This window comes from Sminthopsis crassicaudata, chromosome 4 (assembly GCF_048593235.1).
Source record: "Sminthopsis crassicaudata isolate SCR6 chromosome 4, ASM4859323v1, whole genome shotgun sequence".
NCBI lineage: Eukaryota > Metazoa > Chordata > Mammalia > Dasyuromorphia > Dasyuridae > Sminthopsis > Sminthopsis crassicaudata.
The window spans coordinates 392,504,230-392,526,802 of NC_133620.1; the positions used below are offsets into that span (position 1 = coordinate 392,504,230).

Genomic DNA, 22,573 nt, shown 5'->3' on the forward strand with positions numbered 1-22,573 from the left:
AAACATGCAAGAAAGCAAGCCAGAGGATTATAGTAATGAACAACAAAATATTTCTAAAATCCTGAAAGAAATTATAATATAGGGGAAGAAAGATTAAGCAATGGAACAAAAAAACCAATAAAAGTGGAAAAAGTAGTAAAATCTCAAGAGATAATATGTGGGGACCACACCTAAGTGTGAAACACAGAAAGCCTTTAAAGGGGCTGGTCAGTTCTTCTAAAGCCCCCATAGCTGTGAATCAACACACATTTGAAGGAATTGCAAATCAGTCTTTACTGACACAGATGCTGCTTGTGAATTATGAATGAAATAAATCTGAAGCTACAGGGAAGAGGAGAGAGATCAGAGAATGCAACAACCTCTTAGTCTCCTTGTATTGTTATCATCTGAAGGCATCTATTCTGTTGGTCAGAATTAGATCCCCAGGTTGCTCCCATAACAATAATATTACATTTTCCCCCCAGAATGTTTATGGTAAATTAATATCATTTAGGAAGTTGCCTTGTCATATTCTATTTGTCTTCATTTGAGTAGGAATTCTATGTAGTGGTTCATAGTCATTTCCCAGAGTTCTTTTGCTGGGTGTAGCTGGTTCAGTTCATTACTGCTCTATTGGAACTGATTTGGTTCATCTCATTGTTGAAAATGGCCACATCCATCAGAATTGATCATCATATAGTATTGTTGTTGAAGTATACAACTATCTCCTGTTCCTATTCATTTCACTCAGCATCAGTTCATGTAAGTCTCTCCAAGCCTTTCTGAAATCATCTTATTGGTCATTTCTTACAGAACAATAATATTTCATAATATTCATATACCACAATTTATTCAGCCATTCTCCAATTGATGGGCATCCATGTAGTTTCCAGTTTCTGGCCACTACAAAGAGGGCTGCCACAAACATTCTTACACATACAGGTCCCTTTTCCCTCTTTAAGATCTCTTTGGGATATAAGCCCAGCAGCAACACTGCTGGGTCAAAGGGTATGCACAATGGGATAACTTTTTGAGCATAGTTCTAAATTGCTCTCCAGAATGGCTTGACGTATTCATAATACCACCAACAATGTATCAGTGTCCCTGTTTTCCCACATCCCCTTCAACATTCTGCATTATCTTTCCCTGTCATTCTAGTCAATCTGATAGGTGTGTAGTTCTACCTTAACATTCTTGAGATGATAGGCATTTCAGTACTAAAGAAATCTTTATTCCTTTACTTGATTGTTCCTATACTAGCCTCAGTCTATTAATCTTCAATGCTAGTACAACCCTATAATGAATAATAGTTTGCAGTGCTTCTTTTCAAAACATTTTATATATTTGAACATTTGTCTATAGTGAGAATGTGTAAAGCCTGAAACTCTGAATAGGTGCACTAGAATCAGACAAGGGAGCACTCAAGGCTAATTATCTATTGGACAATACTCTATTAGCGTATCACTGGGAAAATGGCCCTTCTCACTATTCCGTGCTGCGTCCATATTTTGGTGTATACTGATAATCCTTGGAGAGATTAGAGCTTAAAGTATGACAAGTCAGAGTCACTTTGAAGGAGGATGAGGAGAAGGGAGGTCAGTGGAGAGTGAGTGGCAATCTTGTTGAACCCCTTCACTTCTCTCCCTAAAGACCAAGGACTTTTGCTTATCTTGACTCCAGCTGGTTCTGAAGCCTCCATGAAGCTAATCTGTACTTCCCAGGAATGGAAGTTAGTCTTGTTTCTGTAATTTACTTTCTTTTCTTGGAAATAAGACTTTTTTCAAAGATATTTAACACAAATATTTCTGGTTGAATGAATTTTGTTCATGTAAAAGATTTTCAGTTTTCTGTAATGTAAATTCTCTATGTCTTGAAATCACCACTAAATCTCATTTAATTGAAAACTTGCTCCTTAGCTATAGTTCTTAAAAATATTTTGTCTGATTCTTTTCCAATTTTTAAGGTTGTGTCCTTTTTTATTTAGGTCATGTATCTTTTTTGAGTTTATTCAAGTTTATATTGTAAATTTTCAGTCTAAATTCTACCAGACTTCTTTCCAATTTTATTTTGTTTTGTTTTGTTTTCCAACTTTTCTTGTCAAATAAGTTGCTTTTTCCCTAGGGCATTCATTTTTGGTGTTTATTGAACATATTATTGATTCGTCTCCCATTATGCATCCTCCCATTTGGAAATTCCATACCACTCACATCTATTCCATTCCATTTCATATCTAAAAGCCACACTCCTACAATATTAATCTTCTTGTTATCTCCCTGCCTCAAGTTCCTCACTATTTCAGTTGATCCTCCAGTTGGAAAGTTGATTTTCCCAAAGTTTAAATTTGAGTATGGCACCACTTCTACTCCACTCAACAAATTCCAATGGTTCCATCTTATCTCCAGAATCCAATATAATATCCTCTGACCTTTAAATTCCTTTATAACATGGCCTTTTTTTTACCTTACCACCATTTTTATGCCTTATTCTCTTTCATTTACTCAATGATTCAGTGTTATTTACTTCCTTGTTGATCCTCACAAAGGACATTCCATCTCTAGATTGTGTGTATGTTCTCTATCAATCAAGTACTCTCTATTTATCTAAGCCTTCTTGGCTTCCTTCAAATCTTAGCAAAAATTGGAAATTCAATCTTAACTAATTTTTCTTAATGCTAGTACTTTCCCTTTGAGATTATCTATAAATATGCAGATTTCCATATCTTCTTAAATATACATACAGTAATTGTTTGCATGTTGCCTCCTCCATTAGTCTGTGACCTTGAGAGCAAAGACTTTGTATCCCCAGTATTTAGCATTGTGTATGGTACAATGTACCATAAAATGTAGATTCTTAATAAATGCTTCTGAATTTGACACTAAAATACCATGATTAATATAGAAAGAAGTAATGGGATTTAGTCCATGGTTGCTTCAGTTTCCCTTTTGCATGCTTATTTTTGTGTGTTCTCTCTCTCTCTCTCTCTCTCTCTCTCTCTCTCTGTCTCTCTCTCTCTGTCTGTCTGTCTCTCTCTCTCTCTTTCTCTCTTTCTCTCTCCCTAAAAACACATGTCATTTTCAGAGCATGCTATTTTGAAATTGTTTGCTTTTTTCCCCATATACTATTTCATTTCCTTCTATAGTTTCTTGAAATTGAAATATGATCTTTGTTATTTAAATATTCATTCTTTTATATTTAAAGTTCTTTCTTCTGGCTGCTTGCAAAATTTTTCATTTGGCATTTTGAGGAGAAAATTTCATTATGTCTTGTAGTTTGAACCTCAGCTATTTTTTCATGCCATCTATTCATTCTTTTAACAACATTACAATATTCTAATTTCTTTGATTTCCGAATTCAGTTCTTTTGGAAAGGTTTATTTGTTTTATTTTTCTACATGAGGATATTTAGCTTTCTGAATATGGCATATATTTCTAGAAGACCTGTGATCTTGAGTTATTTTTGCACATCTCTTTAAAGTCAGTCCCTTTTACTTTTACAATTAATGTGGTTTTAATGTTATTTCATTGTATTCATTTTCTATAAGATTTTTCTTTGTAATATTTTTGTCTTTCTGTTTTGATAATCTTTCTCTTCTTTAGAGAGATTTTCTATTGTGAATTCATTTTTTTCCTAATTCAAGAATTTAGTTTTAAAATTGTGCATCAAGAACTTTAAATTCTTACTTTTATTTATTCCTGATTTCTTTCTTTTTTTTTTGTTTTTTTGTTTGTTTTGTTTGTTTTTGTTTTCATTCCTCATTTAAACTTATGGAATTTATTGATGTTCTATGTACTCCTAAATATCCCACAAAATTTTGTATTTCATACTACATTGGATCACTTTTCTTTTTCTCATAATTATTGAGAACTGTTTGTTATCTTTGAAAATTTATTACTCAATATTTCTCTTGAACTTAGAAATTTCTTTTGTAATTTATCTGTATGTATTTTGGAGTTTCACTGAGACTTTTTCTCTTGAAATCTTTAGTGTTTCAGATTTCTTTTTTTATTCCCCTGTTACTCAATTTCTGGTATCTTTCTCTTTGATGTTGGGTATGCCTCCAAAGTAAGGTTAATCAACTATCTTGATGATGCTGTCCAAAAATTGAGCTTTTGTAAAACTGATATTTTCCCAGGTAAGTTCTTTGGCTTCAACAAATGGAACTCTATATTCTCTCAGAAAGTAAATGTGAATATCACACAAAGAGAAAATAGTAAAGGCTTGTGATGGTTACAAGTAGGCAGTATTTTATAGTAAATAAGAACAAATGAATGAGAACTAGAATAAAAGTTGTCAAAGAATTAGCTTATTGAAAAATAAGATTATCACATGGTAAAAGCAAAGGATAACACACAGATAGTTTGATTGTTCCACTGGTATCTTCCTAATGTATAAAGAAATGGATAAATAGTAGACATTATAGAGAACTTTGGGGAAGACATGATTGAAAGACACACAGGAGGTATGCCTGTATTGGTTGACCTCTGCATTGGAAGAAGGGACATCCACATCAATGAGATAAATGAAACTCTTTACTATTTGAATTAATAGAGGCAACTGAAATCAGATGATAGAATACCAATTGAGATTTTTATAAAAAGAGGTCATGTTGTTGTCAAAAAAGTGCTAGGCCCCGGCTGCCTGCCAAAAATAAAACAAAACAAACAAACAAAAAAAGAATTCTGGAATTGGAATTAGAAGTACAAATATTAACCCTGCCACTTATTGCCTGTTCTTTTTTGTTTGTTTGTTTTTGGGGTTTTTTTTGCCATTTTTGTCTGCTGTTGGACAAGTCAGTTTACATCTCCAAGTCTCTATTCATATGTGATTTGATGGAGTTTGACTGGATGACCTTTAATCACCCTTCACATGCCAAATTTATAATCCTATCACTAGATGTCATTATTCAGGCTAAAATTTTAATCAGTAAATTTAAGACAATGGAGTAATGGCATAAAATTAAGAGATTATTGTAATATGTAGCATATATGCCAGATTTAAGATCATAGAAGTAAACAAGATTTAGGTGATAACAATTTTCCAGGTATTTAGGACTTATCACCACTGAGTGACAGAAGGGTGGTGATAAAGGTTGTAGTAGTTGAGAAGAAGGGAACTCAAGGTATCACAAGATTCATCAATGTATTTCTTTCTTGCAATTTATTTAAGATAAATGCAGGGCAGAAAAAGTGAAAAAAAAAAGAAAAAGAAAAAGAAAAAATAAATAGAGGATTCAAAATATGAGACAATAAATTTCCATTTCAAGAAAGCCTATATAATAAATACTAAGCAGTGTTCAGAGCTATGCATCTTTGCTTTCTTGTAGGTTTTTTTCAGCTCTTTGCTATATAGTTTTTACTTTATTCTATTTTCCTCATTTCCTTCTCCCTTCCCTTTACTACCACCAAGAAGGCAACAATTAAATATGGAAGATGTATATACATATAAACACAGACATGCATTGTATATAATATATACACATACATACACAATGATAGCTATTGTATATAATATATACACATACATACACAATGATAGCTATTGTCACACACACATACACATATATGTGTGTGTGTGTATATATATATGTATATACATATATATACATACATACACACTAATATATCAATGTAAGTCCATACTATGCTTTTTGTCTTCTGTTTCTCTGAAGGTGTACAACAATCATCCTTCATAAATCCTAGTCTTTCCATATTCTTCTACATTAGCTGATATATCATTTCCTACCCAACAGTAGTATTCCAATCTTATTTTATCTAGTTACATGAATAGTCTAAAACAATATTGATTAATATTCCTGCAATATTAATAATAAGCCTATTTTTTCTCTTGTGATTGAATCTATTTTAGCCTTCATTTTGCCTGAGATCAATGTTTATTATCCCTGCTTTTTTTCCCCAATAGTCTTTTTTTCATCATTATTATTATGTTTGTATTTATCTCATATCTCCTATCCCTGCCGATTCTTCTGCTTTACTTCTATCTGCTACCTTGACTTGCTATTACTTAATCTACCCAAGCTCCAAGGATATGTCCCTTGTTTTCTCCTTCATCCTTTCTCTCCTGTTCTTTATTGATCCCATTCTCATTGATCTATATACCTTATCTCATTTGTATTAATGTACACATTTTTCTATGCCCTATTATTTTTCCCTTTTCCTTTTATTTCTTAATAAATGTAGAAGACTTTCATACCTTTGTATGTATCCCTCTTTTACCCATTCTTTATGAGTAGTATTTCAGAACTATCAGCCTTCCTTCCCAATTTAATTTCTCCGTGTGAGTTCTTATTTTCATACCTTAATTTTATACTAATTTTTTACCTTTGCCTAGTTTTGCTTTTAAAAATCATATTAGGACTCAGCCCAACCCTTATCTTTTTTTTGAATTACAATTACTAATGACATCTTAGACATATTGTTTATATTTCCATGTATAAAACATATAGTTTATCTTCATTGAGTTCCTTGAAATTAGTCTTTGATATTTAACTTATATTTCTTTTGGATCTTCTATGTCAAATTTTCTATAAAGTCCAGGTCTGTTTGCAATAAAATTCTGAAAGTCTGGCAATTCATTGAATGTCCATGGCTTTATTTGTTTAGTTCAGGATTGTACCTAACTTTGCTGAATATGATATTTTCAGGCACAAGCCTAGTTTTTTTTGCTCTTCCACATATAGTATTCTAAAACCTATGTTCTTTTAATTTAGTTGCTGCTAGCTCTTGTGTTATTTTAATTATGACTCTAATTGTGACAGATATTTGAATTGCCTGGTTTTTTGTTGCTAGTAATATTTTTTTTTCTTGATCTGGAGATTTAAGAATTTTGCTATAATATTCCTATAGCTTTTCCTCATAGAATCTCTTTCAGGTAGAAACCAGTGGAATTTTTCTATTTCTATGTTCCTCTCTTATACTAAGAATTCAGGATAAATTTCTTTATTTATTGCAAAATTGTATCAATATTCTTTCTTTATTGTAGCTTTTATAGGCAATCAAATTCTTATTATTTTCTCTTCTTCTAATCTTCAGATTTTTTGTATTTTATTTTGAGATGTTTCACATTTTATTCTTTTTTTCATTTTTTTTTGTTATTTTTTGTTCCCTTGTAATATTTTCTGGCTTTCTCTTGCCAATTCTAATTTTCAAGGAGTCTTTCTGTTTCAATAGAACTAGCCTTCTGGTATTCATAGTCTACAAAGGCCAAACTTGGGTCCTGACATATATTTTTTTTTTCCTGATTGTCTCAGAAGGATCACTGTTCTGGCCCAACTTTTATTTGTTTTTTCTCTGTTACTCTTGAGGTGCAATTTTTTTCTTGCTTGTGGGGGAAATATGAAGAACTTGAAATTTTCTGACTTACTCTACCATCTTCCTAGAATCCTCTCCCAAAAATGAATATCTTAAAGTCTCTAGTGATAATTTCAGGAGAAAAGAAGCAGAAAGAAAATGGGAGCCAGATGTGAATTCAGTAAGCAAAACAAAAATGTCATTGATAATAATAAACAATAAAGATGGCTATATAGAAAGAACAGAATAGACTTCAAAAGAAGATTTATTGCATAATGGAAGTAGGATAGAAATCCAAACATCACATTGCAGAACAAGAAGTGGAATCTTCTTCTGCCTAGTTGAAGAAAATAGGAAAAAGGTAAAGAAAGCATCATTATGAAAATATTCTCATCTGGACCAAACCAGGCTTTAGTTAAGGCAAGAATATGAGAAAATTGCTTGAGGCAAAGATTAAGGTTATATGAAAGATACATTATAATGCAGAAGAGGATGAATGAAAGAGATCCAATATGCTTGTTTTGTTTATTTAACCTTAGAGAAGTATTCTTTCTTCCTGGCGGCAGCCTATTTTCCAGGAATTCTAAAAAACTTAGAAGGCTTTTTTCATCACAGAAATGAGTAGCAAATTCTCCTCTCCAAACTAATAGAATTAAAATTTTTTCTAATATTATTGTATCATATAACTGAAAATTTGGTTAGATTGCAAGTACTTCTCACGTGCACACTCATTGAAAGACTTCAGGTTTTCTTTTATAAAGAAGTTATTCCACTCAGTATAGCAGTGTTATGCAGTATTTAGCATGCCAGGCATACCTCGCAGACATGGCTGGGCCACTAAAACAAAGATTTATTTTGGCTCTAAAATTACATTTAGCAAACACCAATTGTAATTTTGTTAATTTTTCCCCCTGAAACTCAGATCTCTAAATACACTTTGGGGTGAGTTTTAGGTTGATTCTTTCACAGCCTTGGAAGGAGAGAACACTATATCTGCGGAAAGGTCTTGCAAAGTACAGAGCTGTTAATTAAATATATTTTAATTTTGCCTTCTATTTGGATCACTAAGATTTGAAGGAGGGTTTTCCTGTCTTGGCTTAGTGAAACTTAGCATAACTTTTTGAGAGATGGGGCAAGTATGTAAGCACCATTTTCCAGATAGAGATATGTACAGAGAAATTTGAACTGAGTTGTTTAAGATCAGCCAAAAAAAAAAAAAAGAAAGAAAGAAAGAAAGTAGGGGGTTAATGGGATGCCAAATTTTGCATAACTGATGTTATAGGTTTCATTTTAAGTGTCTCTTTAAGTTTAAAGGAACTTAACTTCCCTTATCCTTTCAACTTATCCCTTATCCATTCAACTTAGTCCATGCTACCTCAATAGTCAATCTTGTATACATCCATTTATCTCCATTCACATAGCCTTTGCCCTACTTCAGGAAGTGTCTTCATTTGTCTAGGCTATTGTAACTCCCAATTAGTTTTTTTGCTTCTGGTTTTTTTCCTCCTCTAATCTATTCTTTACACATCTGCCAAATTAATTTGTAAAATATAGTTCTTACCATGTTCAAAGCTATTTCTTCAATATAAATACTTAAAAATTTTTATTTGTTTTCTTATATCTCTAGGATAAAATACAGAATCTGTATTCTAATGACACCTAAGTGCTCTACAATTTACTCGCTACCTATTTTTTCTAGTCTTTTCTAATACTGCCTTTCATAAACTTCATTCTGGTAAAATGGCACTGGTAGGTGTTCTCTATACATAATGTTTTATTTTAGCTGTGTGTTTTTGCAAGGGTGGTTCTGCCTAGAATGGAGCCTCTTATCACCTCCAGATTATTTAAATAATATTTTTCTTAAAAACAAAGAATCAATGACTTCTTTGTCTGACAGACAATATTCCTTAATACTCGCTTCCCTAAAATAGTTAACTGCTTCTTTTCTTCTTCAAATAGTTTTGCTACTTATGTGTATGTTGCATTCCTTCTAAACAGTACAATATATATAGCAGATATATTATCATTATAAATGTTTATTACATTGAATTATATAACTTAACATGAAACAGGAGGCTTAAAAAAGTAGTTTGAGGATTTTTGTACCATCTACTTAGTAATAAAAGTAATAAATAAATAAAAGTAAATAAATGTAGTAATTAAAGTTGTTACTGTTATAATCACTTATGATATAGGCATTCTTATGGGGACTCTGTAGTCAGTTAAGCTCAGGGCATCCCAATAACTTCTATATACTTACACTCTCCACTTATTGATCCCCAAAAGTAGAAAAATTTTGCTTAATTAAATCCTCTTTCATTTTTGTCATCTATTCACTCTTTTTTTATTTCCAATAATATCTAAGAGAGGCAGCTGAATAGTGCAGTAGATAATGTTGGACCTAGAGTCAGAAAGATTCATCTTCTTGAGTTCAACTCTTATCTCAATACTTCCTAGCTATGTGATCCTGGGCCAGTCACTTGATAGTGTTTACCTGACTTTTCTCATCTGTAAAATGAGCTGGAGAAGGTAATGAATGGCCAACCACTCCTATACCTTTGCCAAGAAAACCACAAATGGTATCATGAATAATCAAATATGATTGAAATGATTAACTCACAAAATATCTAATTTGTACAATTTAGTATCATAGAGATTTTACTTCCTAACAAATCCAACTAAAACTATGATTTCTAGAACCTTACTATTTTTAGAAACATCTTCTGTGGCCATATACATTTAGAGATATGTGGTATACTTGCCATAAGTTAGAAAGATCTTTTTCTATGCTTTATTATATATATATGCTTTTAAGGCATAAAATATATATATATATATAATAATATATACATATATATATATATTAAAAGCATATATATATGCTTTTAGAGAAGAAACAGTAATTTATTGCTTATTCTGCATTGTGCATAAAGAGATTTAAGAGACAGTCTCTCCTATTACAAATGCCAATTTAAATAGCATTTGAGCTATCATTTACAGCAGTCTAAAACCTCTCTGAGAAATGTGGTCATTTTGGGAACACTTTGAGTCATGTATGCGGCAGCTAAGTGACTCGGTGAATCTCTATTCAGTCCTAAAATCAGGAGGTCCTGAGTTCAAATGTGGCCTCAGACACTTAATACTTCCTATATGTGTGACTCTGGGCAAATAACTGAACCCCAATTGCCTCAGCAAAAAAAAAAAAAAAAGACTTATATCATTGATGAAAAGTTTCAATGTTCTAAAATGCTAAGATGGTGCCAGTTCCTCAATGCCAGAGGGAGTCATCTCCCTCTGATATATTAAGGGAACCCACTCTAGGTACTTTATAAACTGTTTTAAAGTCTGCATGTACCTGAGGATTAATCTTTTTTAAAAATTTTCCATTTACTTCATTAAATATTTAACAATTAAAAAATTAACTTTCACTTTTTTATTAAAGCTTTTTTATTTTCAAAACATATGCATGGATAATTTTTCTTTTTTTCTTTTTTTTTTGTTTGTTTATTAAAGCTTTTTATTTTCAAAATGTATGTATGGATACTTTTTTTTTATTCATTTTTCCAAATTATCCCCTCCCTCCCTTCACTCCCTCCCCCCATGACAGGTAATCCCATACATTTTACATGTGTTACAATATAACCTAGATACATGTGTAAATACCATTTTCTTGTTGCACATGAATTATTAGCTTCCGAAGGTATAAGTAACCTGGGTAGATAGACAGTAGTGCTAACAATTTACATTCACTTCCCAGTGTTCCTTCTCTGGGTGTAGTTATTTCGGTCCATCATTGATCAACTGGAAGTGAGTTGGATCTTCTTTATGTTGAAGATATCCACTTCCATCAGAATAACTCTTCATACAGCATTGTTGTTGAAGTGTACAGAGATCTTCTGGTTCTGCTCATTTCACTCAGCAACAGTTGATTTAAGTCTCTCCAAGCCTCTCTGTATTCCTCCTGCTGGTCATTTCTTACAGAGCAATAATATTCCATAACCTTCATATACCACAATCTACCCAACCATTCTCCAATTGATGGACATCCATTCAACTTCCAGTTTCTAGCTACAACAAAAAGAGCTGCCGCAAACATTTTGGCACATACAGGTCCCTTTCCGCTCTTTAGTATTTCTTTGGGATATAATCCCAATACCAGCAATGCTGGGTCAAAGGGTATGCACAGTTTGACAACTTTTTGGGCATAGTTCCAAATTGCTCTCCAGAATGGCTGGATTATTTCACAACTCTACCAACAATGTATCAGTGTCCCAGTTTTCCCACATCCCCTCCAACATTCATCATTATTTGTTCCTGTCATCTTAGCCAATCTGACAGGTGTGTAGTGGTATCTCAGAGTTGTCTTAATTTGCATTTCTCTGATCAGTAGTGATTTGGAACACTCTTTCATATGAGTGGAAATAGTTTCAATTTCATCATCTGAGAATTGTCTGTTCATATCCCTTGACCATTTATAAATTGGAGAATGGTTTGGTTTCCTATAAATCAGGGTCAGTTCACTATATATTTTGGAGATGAGACCTTTGTCAGAACCTTTACTTTTAAAAATATTTTCCCAATTTGTTACTTCCCTTCTAATCTTGTTTGCATTAGTATTGTTTGTACAGAAACTTTTTAGTTTGATGTAATCAAAATCTTCTATTTTGTGATCAATAATGATCTCTAGTTCTCCTCTGGTCATAAATTCCTTCCTCCTCCACAGGTCTGAGAGGTAGAATATTCTCTGTTCCTCTAATCTATTTATGATCTCATTCTTTATGCCTAAATCATGGACCCATTTTGATCTTATCTTGGTATATGGTGTTAAGTGTGGGTCCATACCTAATTTCTGCCATACTAATTTTCAGTTTTCCCAACAGTTTTTTCCGAATAATGAATTTTTGTCCCTAATGTTGGTATCTTTGGGTTTGTCAAAGATTAGATTGCTATAGATGTACCCTTTTTTGTCCTTTGTATCTCATCTGTTCCACTGATCTACTGTTCTATTTCTTAGCCAGTACCAAATGGTTTTGGTGACTACTGCTATATAATATAGCTTTAAACCAGGTACACTTAGACCACCTTCCTCTGACTTTTTTTTTAAATTAGTTCCCTTGCAATTCTCGACCTTTTATTCTTCCATATGAATTTTGTTGTTATTTTTTCTAGGATATTAAAATAGTTTCTTGGGAGTCTGATTGGTATAGCACTAAATAAATAGATTAGTTTGGGGAGTATTGTCATCTTTATTATATTCGCTCAGCCTATCCAAGAGCACTGAATGTCTTTCCAATTATTTAAATCTGACTTTATTTTTTTGGCAAGTGTTTTGTAATTTTTCTCATATAATTCCTGACTATTCTTTGGTAGATGGATTCCCAAATACTTTATACTCTCAACATTTGTTTGGAATGGAATTTCTCTTTATATCTCTTGCTGTTGCATTTTGTTGGTGATATATAAGAATGCTGAGGATTTATTTTGTATCCTGCCACTTTGCTAAAATTCTGAATTATTTCTAATAGCTTTTTAGCAGAGTCTTTGGGGTTCTCTAAGTATACCATTATGTCATCTGCAAAGAGTGATAGTTTGATTTCCTCATTTCCTACTGTAATTCCTTGAATCTCTTTCTCGGCTCTTATTGCTGAGTCTAGCGTTTCTAGTACTATATTGAATAGTAATGGTGATAGTTGGCAACCTTGTTTCACTCCTGATCTTACTGGGAAAGGTTGCAGTTTATTTCTATTGCATATTATGCTTACTGACGGTCTTAAATATATGCTCCTGATTATTCTAAGTAATAATCCATTTATTCCTATACTCTCAAGAGTTTTTAGTAGGAATGGATGTTGGATTTTGTCAAATGCTTTTTCTGCATCTATTGAGATGATCATATGGTTTTTATTAATTTGATTATTAATATGGTCAATTATTCTAATAGTTTTCCTAATATTAAACCAGCCCTGCATTCCTGGTATGAATCCTACTTGATCATAGTGTATTATCCTGGGGATGATTTTCTGAAGTCTTTTTGCTAATATCTTATTTAAGATTTTAGCATCAATATTCATTAAAGAAATTGGTCTATAATTTTCTTTCTCAGTTTTCGATCGACCTGGTTTAGGTATCAGTACCATGTCTGTGTCATAAAAGGAGTTTGGTAGGACTTCTTCATCCCCTATTTTTTCAAATAGTTTATATAGCATTGGAGCTAATTGTTCTTTAAATGTTTGGTAGAATTCACATGTAAATCCATCTGGTCCTGGGGATTTTTTCCTGGGGAGTTGATTAATAGCTTGTTCTATTTCTTTTTCTGAAATGGGACTATTTAAGCAATTTATTTCCTCCTCTGTTAATCTAGGAAGCCTATATTTTTGGAGGAAGTCATCCATTTCACTTAAGTTATCAAATTTATTGGCATAAAGTTGGGCAAAGTAACTCCTTATTATCTCTCTAATTTCCTCTTCATTGGTGGAAAGATCACCCTTTTCATTTGTAAGACTAACAATTTGATTTTCCTCTTTCTTTTTTCTGATCAGATTTACCAAAGATTTATCTATTTTATTGGCTTTTTCATAAAACCAACTCTTGGTTTTATTTATTAATTCAATAGTTTTTTTACTTTCAATATTATTGATTTCTCCTTTTAATTTTTGTATTTCAAGTTTAATTTTTGGTTGGGGGTTTTTAATTTGGTCTTTTTCTAGCCTTTTAAGTTGTAAGCCCAATTTGTTAATCTTCTCTTTCTCTATTTTCTTCAAATAAACCTCTAAAGATATAAAATTTCCCCTTATTACTGCTTTAGCTGCATCCCACAGATTTTGGTATGATGTCTCATCATTGTCATTATCTTGGGTGAAATTATTAATTGTTTCTATAATTTGCTCTTTCACCCAGTCATTCTTTAAGATGAGATTATTCAGTTTCCAATTACTTTTTGGTCTATTTACCCCTAACTTTTTACTGAATGTAGCTTTTATTGCATTGTGATCTGAGAAGAAGGCATTTATTATTTCTGCCTTCCTACATTTAATTTTGAGATCTTTATGTCCTAATATATGGTCAATTTTTGTATAGGATGCATGGATAATTTTTCAACATTGACCCTTGCAAAATCTTGTGCATATTTATGTCAATTTCATAATTATTGCCCATGCCTTTTATACTTCAGCTGAAGCATAATAGATTCTACTGTAGCCCAATATTTTAACTCCATTTGTATCTATTTTAAGTGTGTTTCTTGTAAACAAATAATTGGATTCTGTTCAGCTCTGGTTTTCTCATCAGATTTGAACTCAGGTCCTCCTCACTGCAGATCTGGTGCTCTATCCACTGTGACAACTAGCAGAGCCTTATAAGTGAGCTTTCAAAAGTTAAAAGTAATACACAGACATAAGGTATTGGTGTTGTCATTATTACTGTTAGCATTATTTATTTGAGGCTTGAGAATTTTGGTGATGACAACTTACTTAACCTCAAACTTCTGTGCTCCCAGAGTCAGTCCAAGAATAATAATCTTCATTAGTAATCCAAAATTGCCAAATGAAGACAATCAATGCCAATTTTATTGGGAGTAAAGTTCAGTTGTAAGTGAACAAGAAGACACCCCAAAGGGAGGGCAAGAGATAGTATATTCCAGATTGTCTAAATCACTACTGCTATTTCAATTCTCATTCATCTCAGATATTAGTGGAGGCATTAGTATCCTGAAAGCAATAGCCTTGGGTATAGCAGGGATCATAAGCCATCCAGCTGTTAGATATGATCCCATCTGGATTTTTTTCTCTATGGGCTTACATAATACTGCTCTCTCCTGATTCTTTTCCTACTTTGTACAATTCCTTTCATACTTCCTCATCTTCTTCCTTTTTCCAAGGTTCTCTCCTCATCTCTCTTCTTAATAGTTTTATCTCTTCTGGTAATATTCATTCCTTTTTTATTTAGATATTTCTAGTACACAGAGGTATCTAAAATAAGGAAGCAGTGTGTAAAATACATCTTTATTCTCTCCTTAGAGTACCAGTCCTGAATTTTCTCATTTCTACTTAAAAAAAAAACCTGTCTCTATATATCCTGTCATACTCCAAACTCAACATGCATACAACTGAACTCATCATCTCTGTTCTTTCAAGTAATTCCTCCAACTTATTTATCAAAATCATAGGTTTAGAAGGGATCTTAGAGGCTGTCATACAGTCCTTAACTGAACAAGAATCCTGTCCACAATGTAGACTATAAGTAAGTAATTATCCTTATTTTTCCTAAAGAATTGTAGTGAAAGGGAAACTGCCATGTTTGATGAGAGAGTCCTTTTTCTTTCTTACAACCATTCTGATTTGAATATATGTTAGAAGTTTTTCTTTACATCAAGTCTATAATTCCCTCTATGTAATATCTGTCTGCTATACAGTGAGGTGGCAGGCCTGGAATCAGGAACACTTATTTTCCTAAGATCAAATCTGGCCTCAGATACTTACTAGATGTGTGACCATTTGCCTCAGTTTTCTCATCAGTAAAATGAGCTGAAGTTGAAAATGGCAAACTACTTTAGTATTTTTGTGGAGAAAATCACAAAAGGGATTACAAAAAGTCAGACATATGGCTGCAAATGAGTAAGCAGCAACTTCTATGTATTATATCTAATATTGCTCTTTGGAATCAAGAAGGCTAAGCTCTCTTTCATGTGACAAACACTTGAAGGCAATTATTATGTTCCTCCTAGTTTCTCTCTTCAAGGTAAAAACCTTTCAATTGATACTCAAATGGCATGATCTCAAGGCTCTTTAGCTTTCTGTTTCCCTCTTCTGTATATGTATTTATCTAGGTTCTTCCTAAAATGTTGCAGCCAGAACTAAGAGCAATACTTTATATGTTGTCTGACTTGGACGGAGAATAGAAGGACTCTCTTTAGTTCTGTTGATGACACCACTAACTTTTGAGCTCACTAATTTCCAATCTTTTGAGTTACCCCTCCTTTCCTTAATTCCTTATGTATCCATTCAGTTGCCAAATACTTTCTATATGCTCCTTCTATAATATCTTTAGTAATTCTTACCATTTCCATGGGGTTCATCCAAAATCAGGTCCTCATCTTCCTTGGCATCTTAAGTAACCATGTTTCTCTTTTCCTGAAAATTATGTAGAGACTATTCTCAATTACTTTCCAAATGAAATTTAAACTCCTTATTCTGTCATTCAAATCCTTGTAGATTCTGATTCCTATATGCCATGTCCTGCCTCATTTCATATCCCATTCATTCTTGTATTCAATATTCTGCATTTCTCTGTGTTCTCCACTGCCATCTTGAGCTTTCTTCATGCCATCTCTCAGGACTGAAATGTCTGAGGCCATATTTGATATCAGGAAGATGAGTGTTCCTGACTTTAGGCTTGCCACCTGGCTGTATAACAGATAGATATTACATAGAAGGAACAATAGACTTGATGTAAAGAAAAACTTCTAACGGATATTCAAATCAAAATGGCTGTAAGAAATAAAAATGACTCTCTCATCAAACTTGGCAGTTTCCCTTTCACTACAAATCTTCAGGAAAAATTCCCTTCATCCCTTTCCCAAACATTTACCTGTTAAATTATCTCCCTCCCTCAAGGACTAACCAGTCCCATCACTTACAAAAACCATCTCTAACTTCTTTTTCAACCCTCCCCATTTGAACTAATCTCCTTCTTAAGAGTTAAATGATTTGCCCAAAGTCTCATTTTGTTGTTCATTTTTTGTTCTTGAAGAGAACTAATAATCTTCTGTGGATGATTTCCTGACTTGCATGTGCATTGGACGTAAGTCAGAATGGTGCAGTTTTCAACCTTGTTCTCTCCTGCAGAGTTGTTGAAGTCCAGTGGGAAGACAAAGGTTAAGAGGACTGCTGATGGTCCAGAATACCCCAAGGTCACATAGAAATTACAGTAGCATGGGTGGAATTATAAGATCCTTGAATGCAGCTTCTCTTTTATTTCATTTCTGCATCTCTTGTTCTCTATACCATTGACTTTTGAGAGAGAAAATTAACCAATAATCAATTCCTCCTTCTACATAAACCTGAGGGCGTCTGAAGCATAAACTTAATCTAGATTTAAATATATGATATTAGCTATGTTTTTATCTATAGCTATATTAATGGTGGATTTTGTTTGGGGATTTTATTTTTGCATGAAAATAAATCCCCCATATATAGTGAAATGAGGTGAATGGAGCTAATGCTATGCTGTGCTACATGGCCTCTTTTATGGTTTGTTAACTGCTATGAGAATACTAGAACCCTTAAAGTGTAAATAAAGTAGTCCATCATTTTAACAGAACAAAAATACCATTCTATCCTAATATCACTTTAAAACCCACTGATTTCTGTTGCCTGGAGGGAAGTGGTTGGTAAAAGAGTCTTCTTTGTGCTCTTTAGCAAATGATGGACAATCCCTGAAGGCCTTTTAAATAATGAAGGGGGGGAAAAAACTTTATTTTCCTTTGTTGGAGCAATAAAATTTGTTACACTTAATATAAGTTTCTTTTGGGGGTGGAAGAAGGAGGTAAAAATAAGGAAGATGATTTAGGATTCCAAAAATTGCATTTGCTTGTGGAAGGTTTTTACTGAAAATAAATCTTCTCTCTTGGGACCTTAGTTTGTTCTGAAGAATAATATTACAAAATCCAACGTTGCACAATAAAAAAGGCAAAAGCAAGGGAAGATTGATGATGATGATTCTTGGCAGTTCATTTAAACTGGTATGTTCACTTGGCCTTATTTTTAATACTGAGATGCTTTATATCCCTGTTTCTGCCTATATGAACTAAATTGAGTTAAACATGTACAATCCTAGCTCTATACAAAAATCCTCATTCAGGATACTATGATTTTTTTGAATGATCAGGCAAGATAGGGAAATGGGAGAGTAGGGAGAAAAGAACAAAACAAAGATACTCAGAGGTCTTTGCAGATACATTCAGGAGACAGTCTGATCAAATGAACTGTAAGCCAAATGAGAGGCCCATCTGATCTTAGATATATTTAAAATAAATGACTTCCCAAGATCCCTTGCTCTTGGGTCCTAGCAGAAATATAGCAATGCTTGGATTAGTCTGATCTGCCACGTTAACAGCAGAACTACAGAGGGAGGAACTTGGTCTCAAGGCCCCTTTGGCAACAGAATCAGTGGGAGAGGAAATTAATAAATAGTCTATTCCTCCCTGCGCATAGACCTAGGGGCCCCACAAAGCATAAGCATGATTCAGATTTAGATATGTGATAGTAGCTATATTTATAGCTAAAGATGTATTAATGGTACGTTTTGTTTGGAGATTTTATATTTCATAGATGATAGGTTTGATGTTGTTTTTTCCTTCATCATTTATCACACTTTTTTTAGTCTTGAAATATTATTGCTTGAGTGCTGGCATGTGTGTGTGCATGTTAATTTCATTTGTGATATGAGTGAAAACTATTTTCTTTCCTTTTCCTTATGTATCAAATGAAGTGAGAGAGAATTTCTTGGAATGGGCCATTAAATTTGATATTAGAAGGAACAAAAAAATGACTAAACAGGAATAGATAAAACACCTTTTAGAAGACCACCACCATCATCATCATAGCTAGCATTTATATAGCACTTTGTGCTTTGCATATGCTAAGTCAGTTTAATCCTTATGTAACCTTTTGAGGGTAGAGTTATTATGATTTCCACTTTGCATATGAGGCTCATAGAGGCCAGCTGACTTATCCAGAGCTAGTAAGTGTGTTGTGTGCTATGGTTCATATTCATGTCTTGCTGCCTCTTAAGTTTGGTCTTCTCTCCATTGTAGCACCTAACTAACTACATCTCACAATTCAAAAGTTTTGGTACCAGAGGGACCTATAATTTCTGTTTGCTCTTCATTTACATGAAATAGAAACTTCTCTGGACTTTTCTTTTTAAATGTTTATTTTAAAATGAGTCGCAAAAAAGGTAAAGAAGTTCCCCAAAGCAAATAAGCAAATAAAAGTCATGACTTGACAGTTTTAATAAAATGCTTCTCCAATAAAAATCAGGCAAGCTGTCTTCCTCAAAATTAGAAAGGTGGCCATATAGGCCACTTGTAAGAAAAACAGGATTTAAAGCCATCTGCCTTATGTGTCTTCAGGATGCCAGGTTAAAGGAGGACTTAAGAGTCTGGTAGATGGACAAAGAAGGATGTTATTCATTCATTCAACATACTTTTAAGTACCTTTTTCACAACAGGTATGGTGCTAAATGTTGATAATAAAGGATAAAATAAAGTTTTTACTTTAAAAGCTAATATCTTATTAGAGAAATGCGCTTTATTGTTTTGTTTGATTTTTAGCGTACATATAGATCTAAATATGAATTCAAAATACTAAACATGGAATCCTAACATATATTGGACCTTAGGTAGAAAGTTAGAAGTGACTGGTGTATTAGCATGAGAGGAAGCATGGTGGAGTAAAAGAGATTACAATTATCAATAGAAAAGAGGTTCAAAGCTTTGTGTATTGGGGCAAGTCACTTCCTATATATATATAGGAAGTATATATATATAGTGTATATAGGAAGTATATATAGGTATATGCATATACCTATATATACCTCTATCTTCCTAATTCCTAATGAGTTTTCATAATTCCAAGATAAACAACTCTACCCACTGTTCCACTCGGCTACTCCCTTGAAATCTACAGAAGATATTTAATGTACTACTCTATTTATTGATAAACACTTCTTTTGTAAAGATGTGTACACATATGTATATATATAAATATATGTCTTAAATACTAGTAATCATTTAATTCTCAGATCAATCTTGATCCCCTAATTAATTAAGTATAATCCTTGTTATAAAACTAGCTATTAAGATAAGAATAATGTTACACAGATAAACTGTGAAAGACAAGAAGAGAGGTTCTTATATAAAGACAGGAATTATTAACAGCCAATGCAAAGGCAGAAAGATGGCACTGAAGTAGATCACATTTAAATATCTGACCTCTTCCTACATAGAAAACATTATCAGATCCCAGGTTTTCTAATTATGTAATTTTAGTGACTCTACCTTCAATTAGGACCCCACCAAATGCTTTCAATGCTTTTTTATCTAAGTATTTTATTTATTCAATACTACATGACTTTTTGGATGAGACACCAGTGGGTTCTTTGCTTCTGTCCTAGATGGTTACCTTTTAAATAGTAGGACCAGTTTCTACTTAGTTTGAATACAAGGTATAACATCAAATATAATCAGGAATTTGAAATATTTTGTTGAAAGCAAATGTTATGCTTTTGAATGAATACATTTGCCAATACATTATATGCAAATATGTTAGTAGGTGATATAAATTAACACCTATCACACTAAAATGATATTCATTCCATTAAAAAATGATACTTTGTCAGGAAAGCTATGATTACAGATTTACTATTTGTAGCAAGATAAGTCTATTATGATCTATTATGTGAGAAACTGAATAAATATTGCCTGTGATATTTTGTTTCTCATCTGAAGATTAGTAAAGTGGATAGTGTATATTGATATAATATGTATAATACATATAATGTGTATGAAAAATCATTTATTAACACTATTACAATATGTAATAAGCATTGTGCTAAGCTCTGGGGACACACCAACACAAGACACTTTCCATCCTCCAGAAGCCCTTCCCAGTGATTTGGGAAGGATATTTTGGTTACCTAAGTTAAAAGGATGATGAATAGAGCCATTGGACAGGAGACCAACAATAAATCCTTTCCAGGAGAAATGATAGTATTTATTTGATTTTAGCTTTAGAATTGGAAAGAGGATGGGCAGGTGGAGGATTGACTAACTATTGTATATTGTCTAATAAAAGGTTGGTTGAGGTTTGAGGTTCTTGGTTTGTAATAAATCATCAAAATTATATTGGTTTGAGGAATTGTATGGAGGAAAAATGTTTTCCCCTATTTTTCTCAAATTGATTTTAGATCTTAATACTGGTTTATTTTTGTAAGTTTCACAAAAAAAACCCAGTTATTTTGAAAATTCCATATAACTAGGAGTAGTTGTCAGGAGATGGGAGATGCTTTGTGGCTGTCACCTTCCACCTCTATCCAAGTTTCTGACATCAGAATGTAGCAGAGCTACTGTTGGTATTTGAAGTGTTTTAGTTTTCTTGGTGGTAAAAAAAACTATGCATGAATGAAATCAGTACTTGGATGAAGAAAGAATACCTCATATTGAAAAGTAATAGAAATGTTGCTACTTTTGTGTGTGTAAAATGTGTGTGTGTGTGTGTATTTTGACAGCTTTTTGGAAACTACAGCTTATTTCTTCATGAAACCAAAAATGGGAGAGAAGGAAGTATCTCCAAATGTTTTCTTCAGCCTCTGGCATGAATTCAGTTCTGACTTTAAAGATTTCTGGAAAAAAGAGAACAAACTTATTCTTCAAGAAAGGTAGGTTGTTTTCATTTGAACAAAGACATTTTAAAACTGGTGTTTTATTAGGTGTGACATCACTAAGTTTGCGAGCTTTTATAGGTTTGAAAACTGAATGATTCTTTACAAGGGATAGGCTAAGAGGGCTGCTGAGAATTGCCAAAAGATAGAGCTTAGAAAGGCCAGCAGATAGGAAAAGCTAGGATGCTGATTTAGAAAAACAGAAATGAAGAGTGGCCTACATCATAATCTATGGGGGCTGAAGAATGTTCCTACAATGAATTAACTGGGAGTAGGAATTAAGTTTAGATGAAAAATACTGGTGGAATTTGATAGTGAGAGATAAACTCTGTTCTCTACAAAGCAATGCAGACAGACTTTAGGGAGCCTTATCTGCCACTTTTTACTTTGCCAGTATCACCATCAAATTTTACATTTTAGAATTAGTTTGAAGATGATGAAAAACATCATTGAATATGATTTTATAATTTTGAGACCCTTTGTACTGTACAATATTTCCTAGAATAACTCTTTGAGGAGGATGGAGAACAAGGAAAGGGATTCTGTATGAACATATGAAATAAAATACAGGTCAGTGAGTTTATGAAATCGCTGAGGAGCCTTCTGTTCACATGCAGCCTTATTCAATATTGAGTCATGAAGAAACCTAGACCTCCCAGTATTGTATCCAGAAATAACTGTGTCTTGTGGGAAAAAGCAAGGGAAACCTAATATGCCCTATACAACCAAACCAAAATACCAAACCACTTAGTGTGCTTTCTAACAACTCTTTACCAGCAGTGGATTTGTCTGAGATCTCTAGAAAACTTGCACATACCAATGGGCTTCACTCATCAGTACTACAAAAT

The 22,573-nt window shown here is 33.0% G+C and overlaps 1 protein-coding gene across 1 annotated transcript in view; it reads left to right on the top strand.

Annotated features, from left to right (window-relative positions):
• Positions 1-22,573, top strand: part of FMN2 (formin 2) — a 460,904-nt gene that overhangs the window by 384,684 nt on the left and 53,647 nt on the right. Inside the window, exon 17 of the mRNA XM_074262500.1 lies at positions 21,573-21,722. Within this exon, the coding sequence (XP_074118601.1) occupies positions 21,573-21,722 (150 nt within the window). The remainder of the gene's footprint in view (positions 1-21,572; positions 21,723-22,573) is intronic.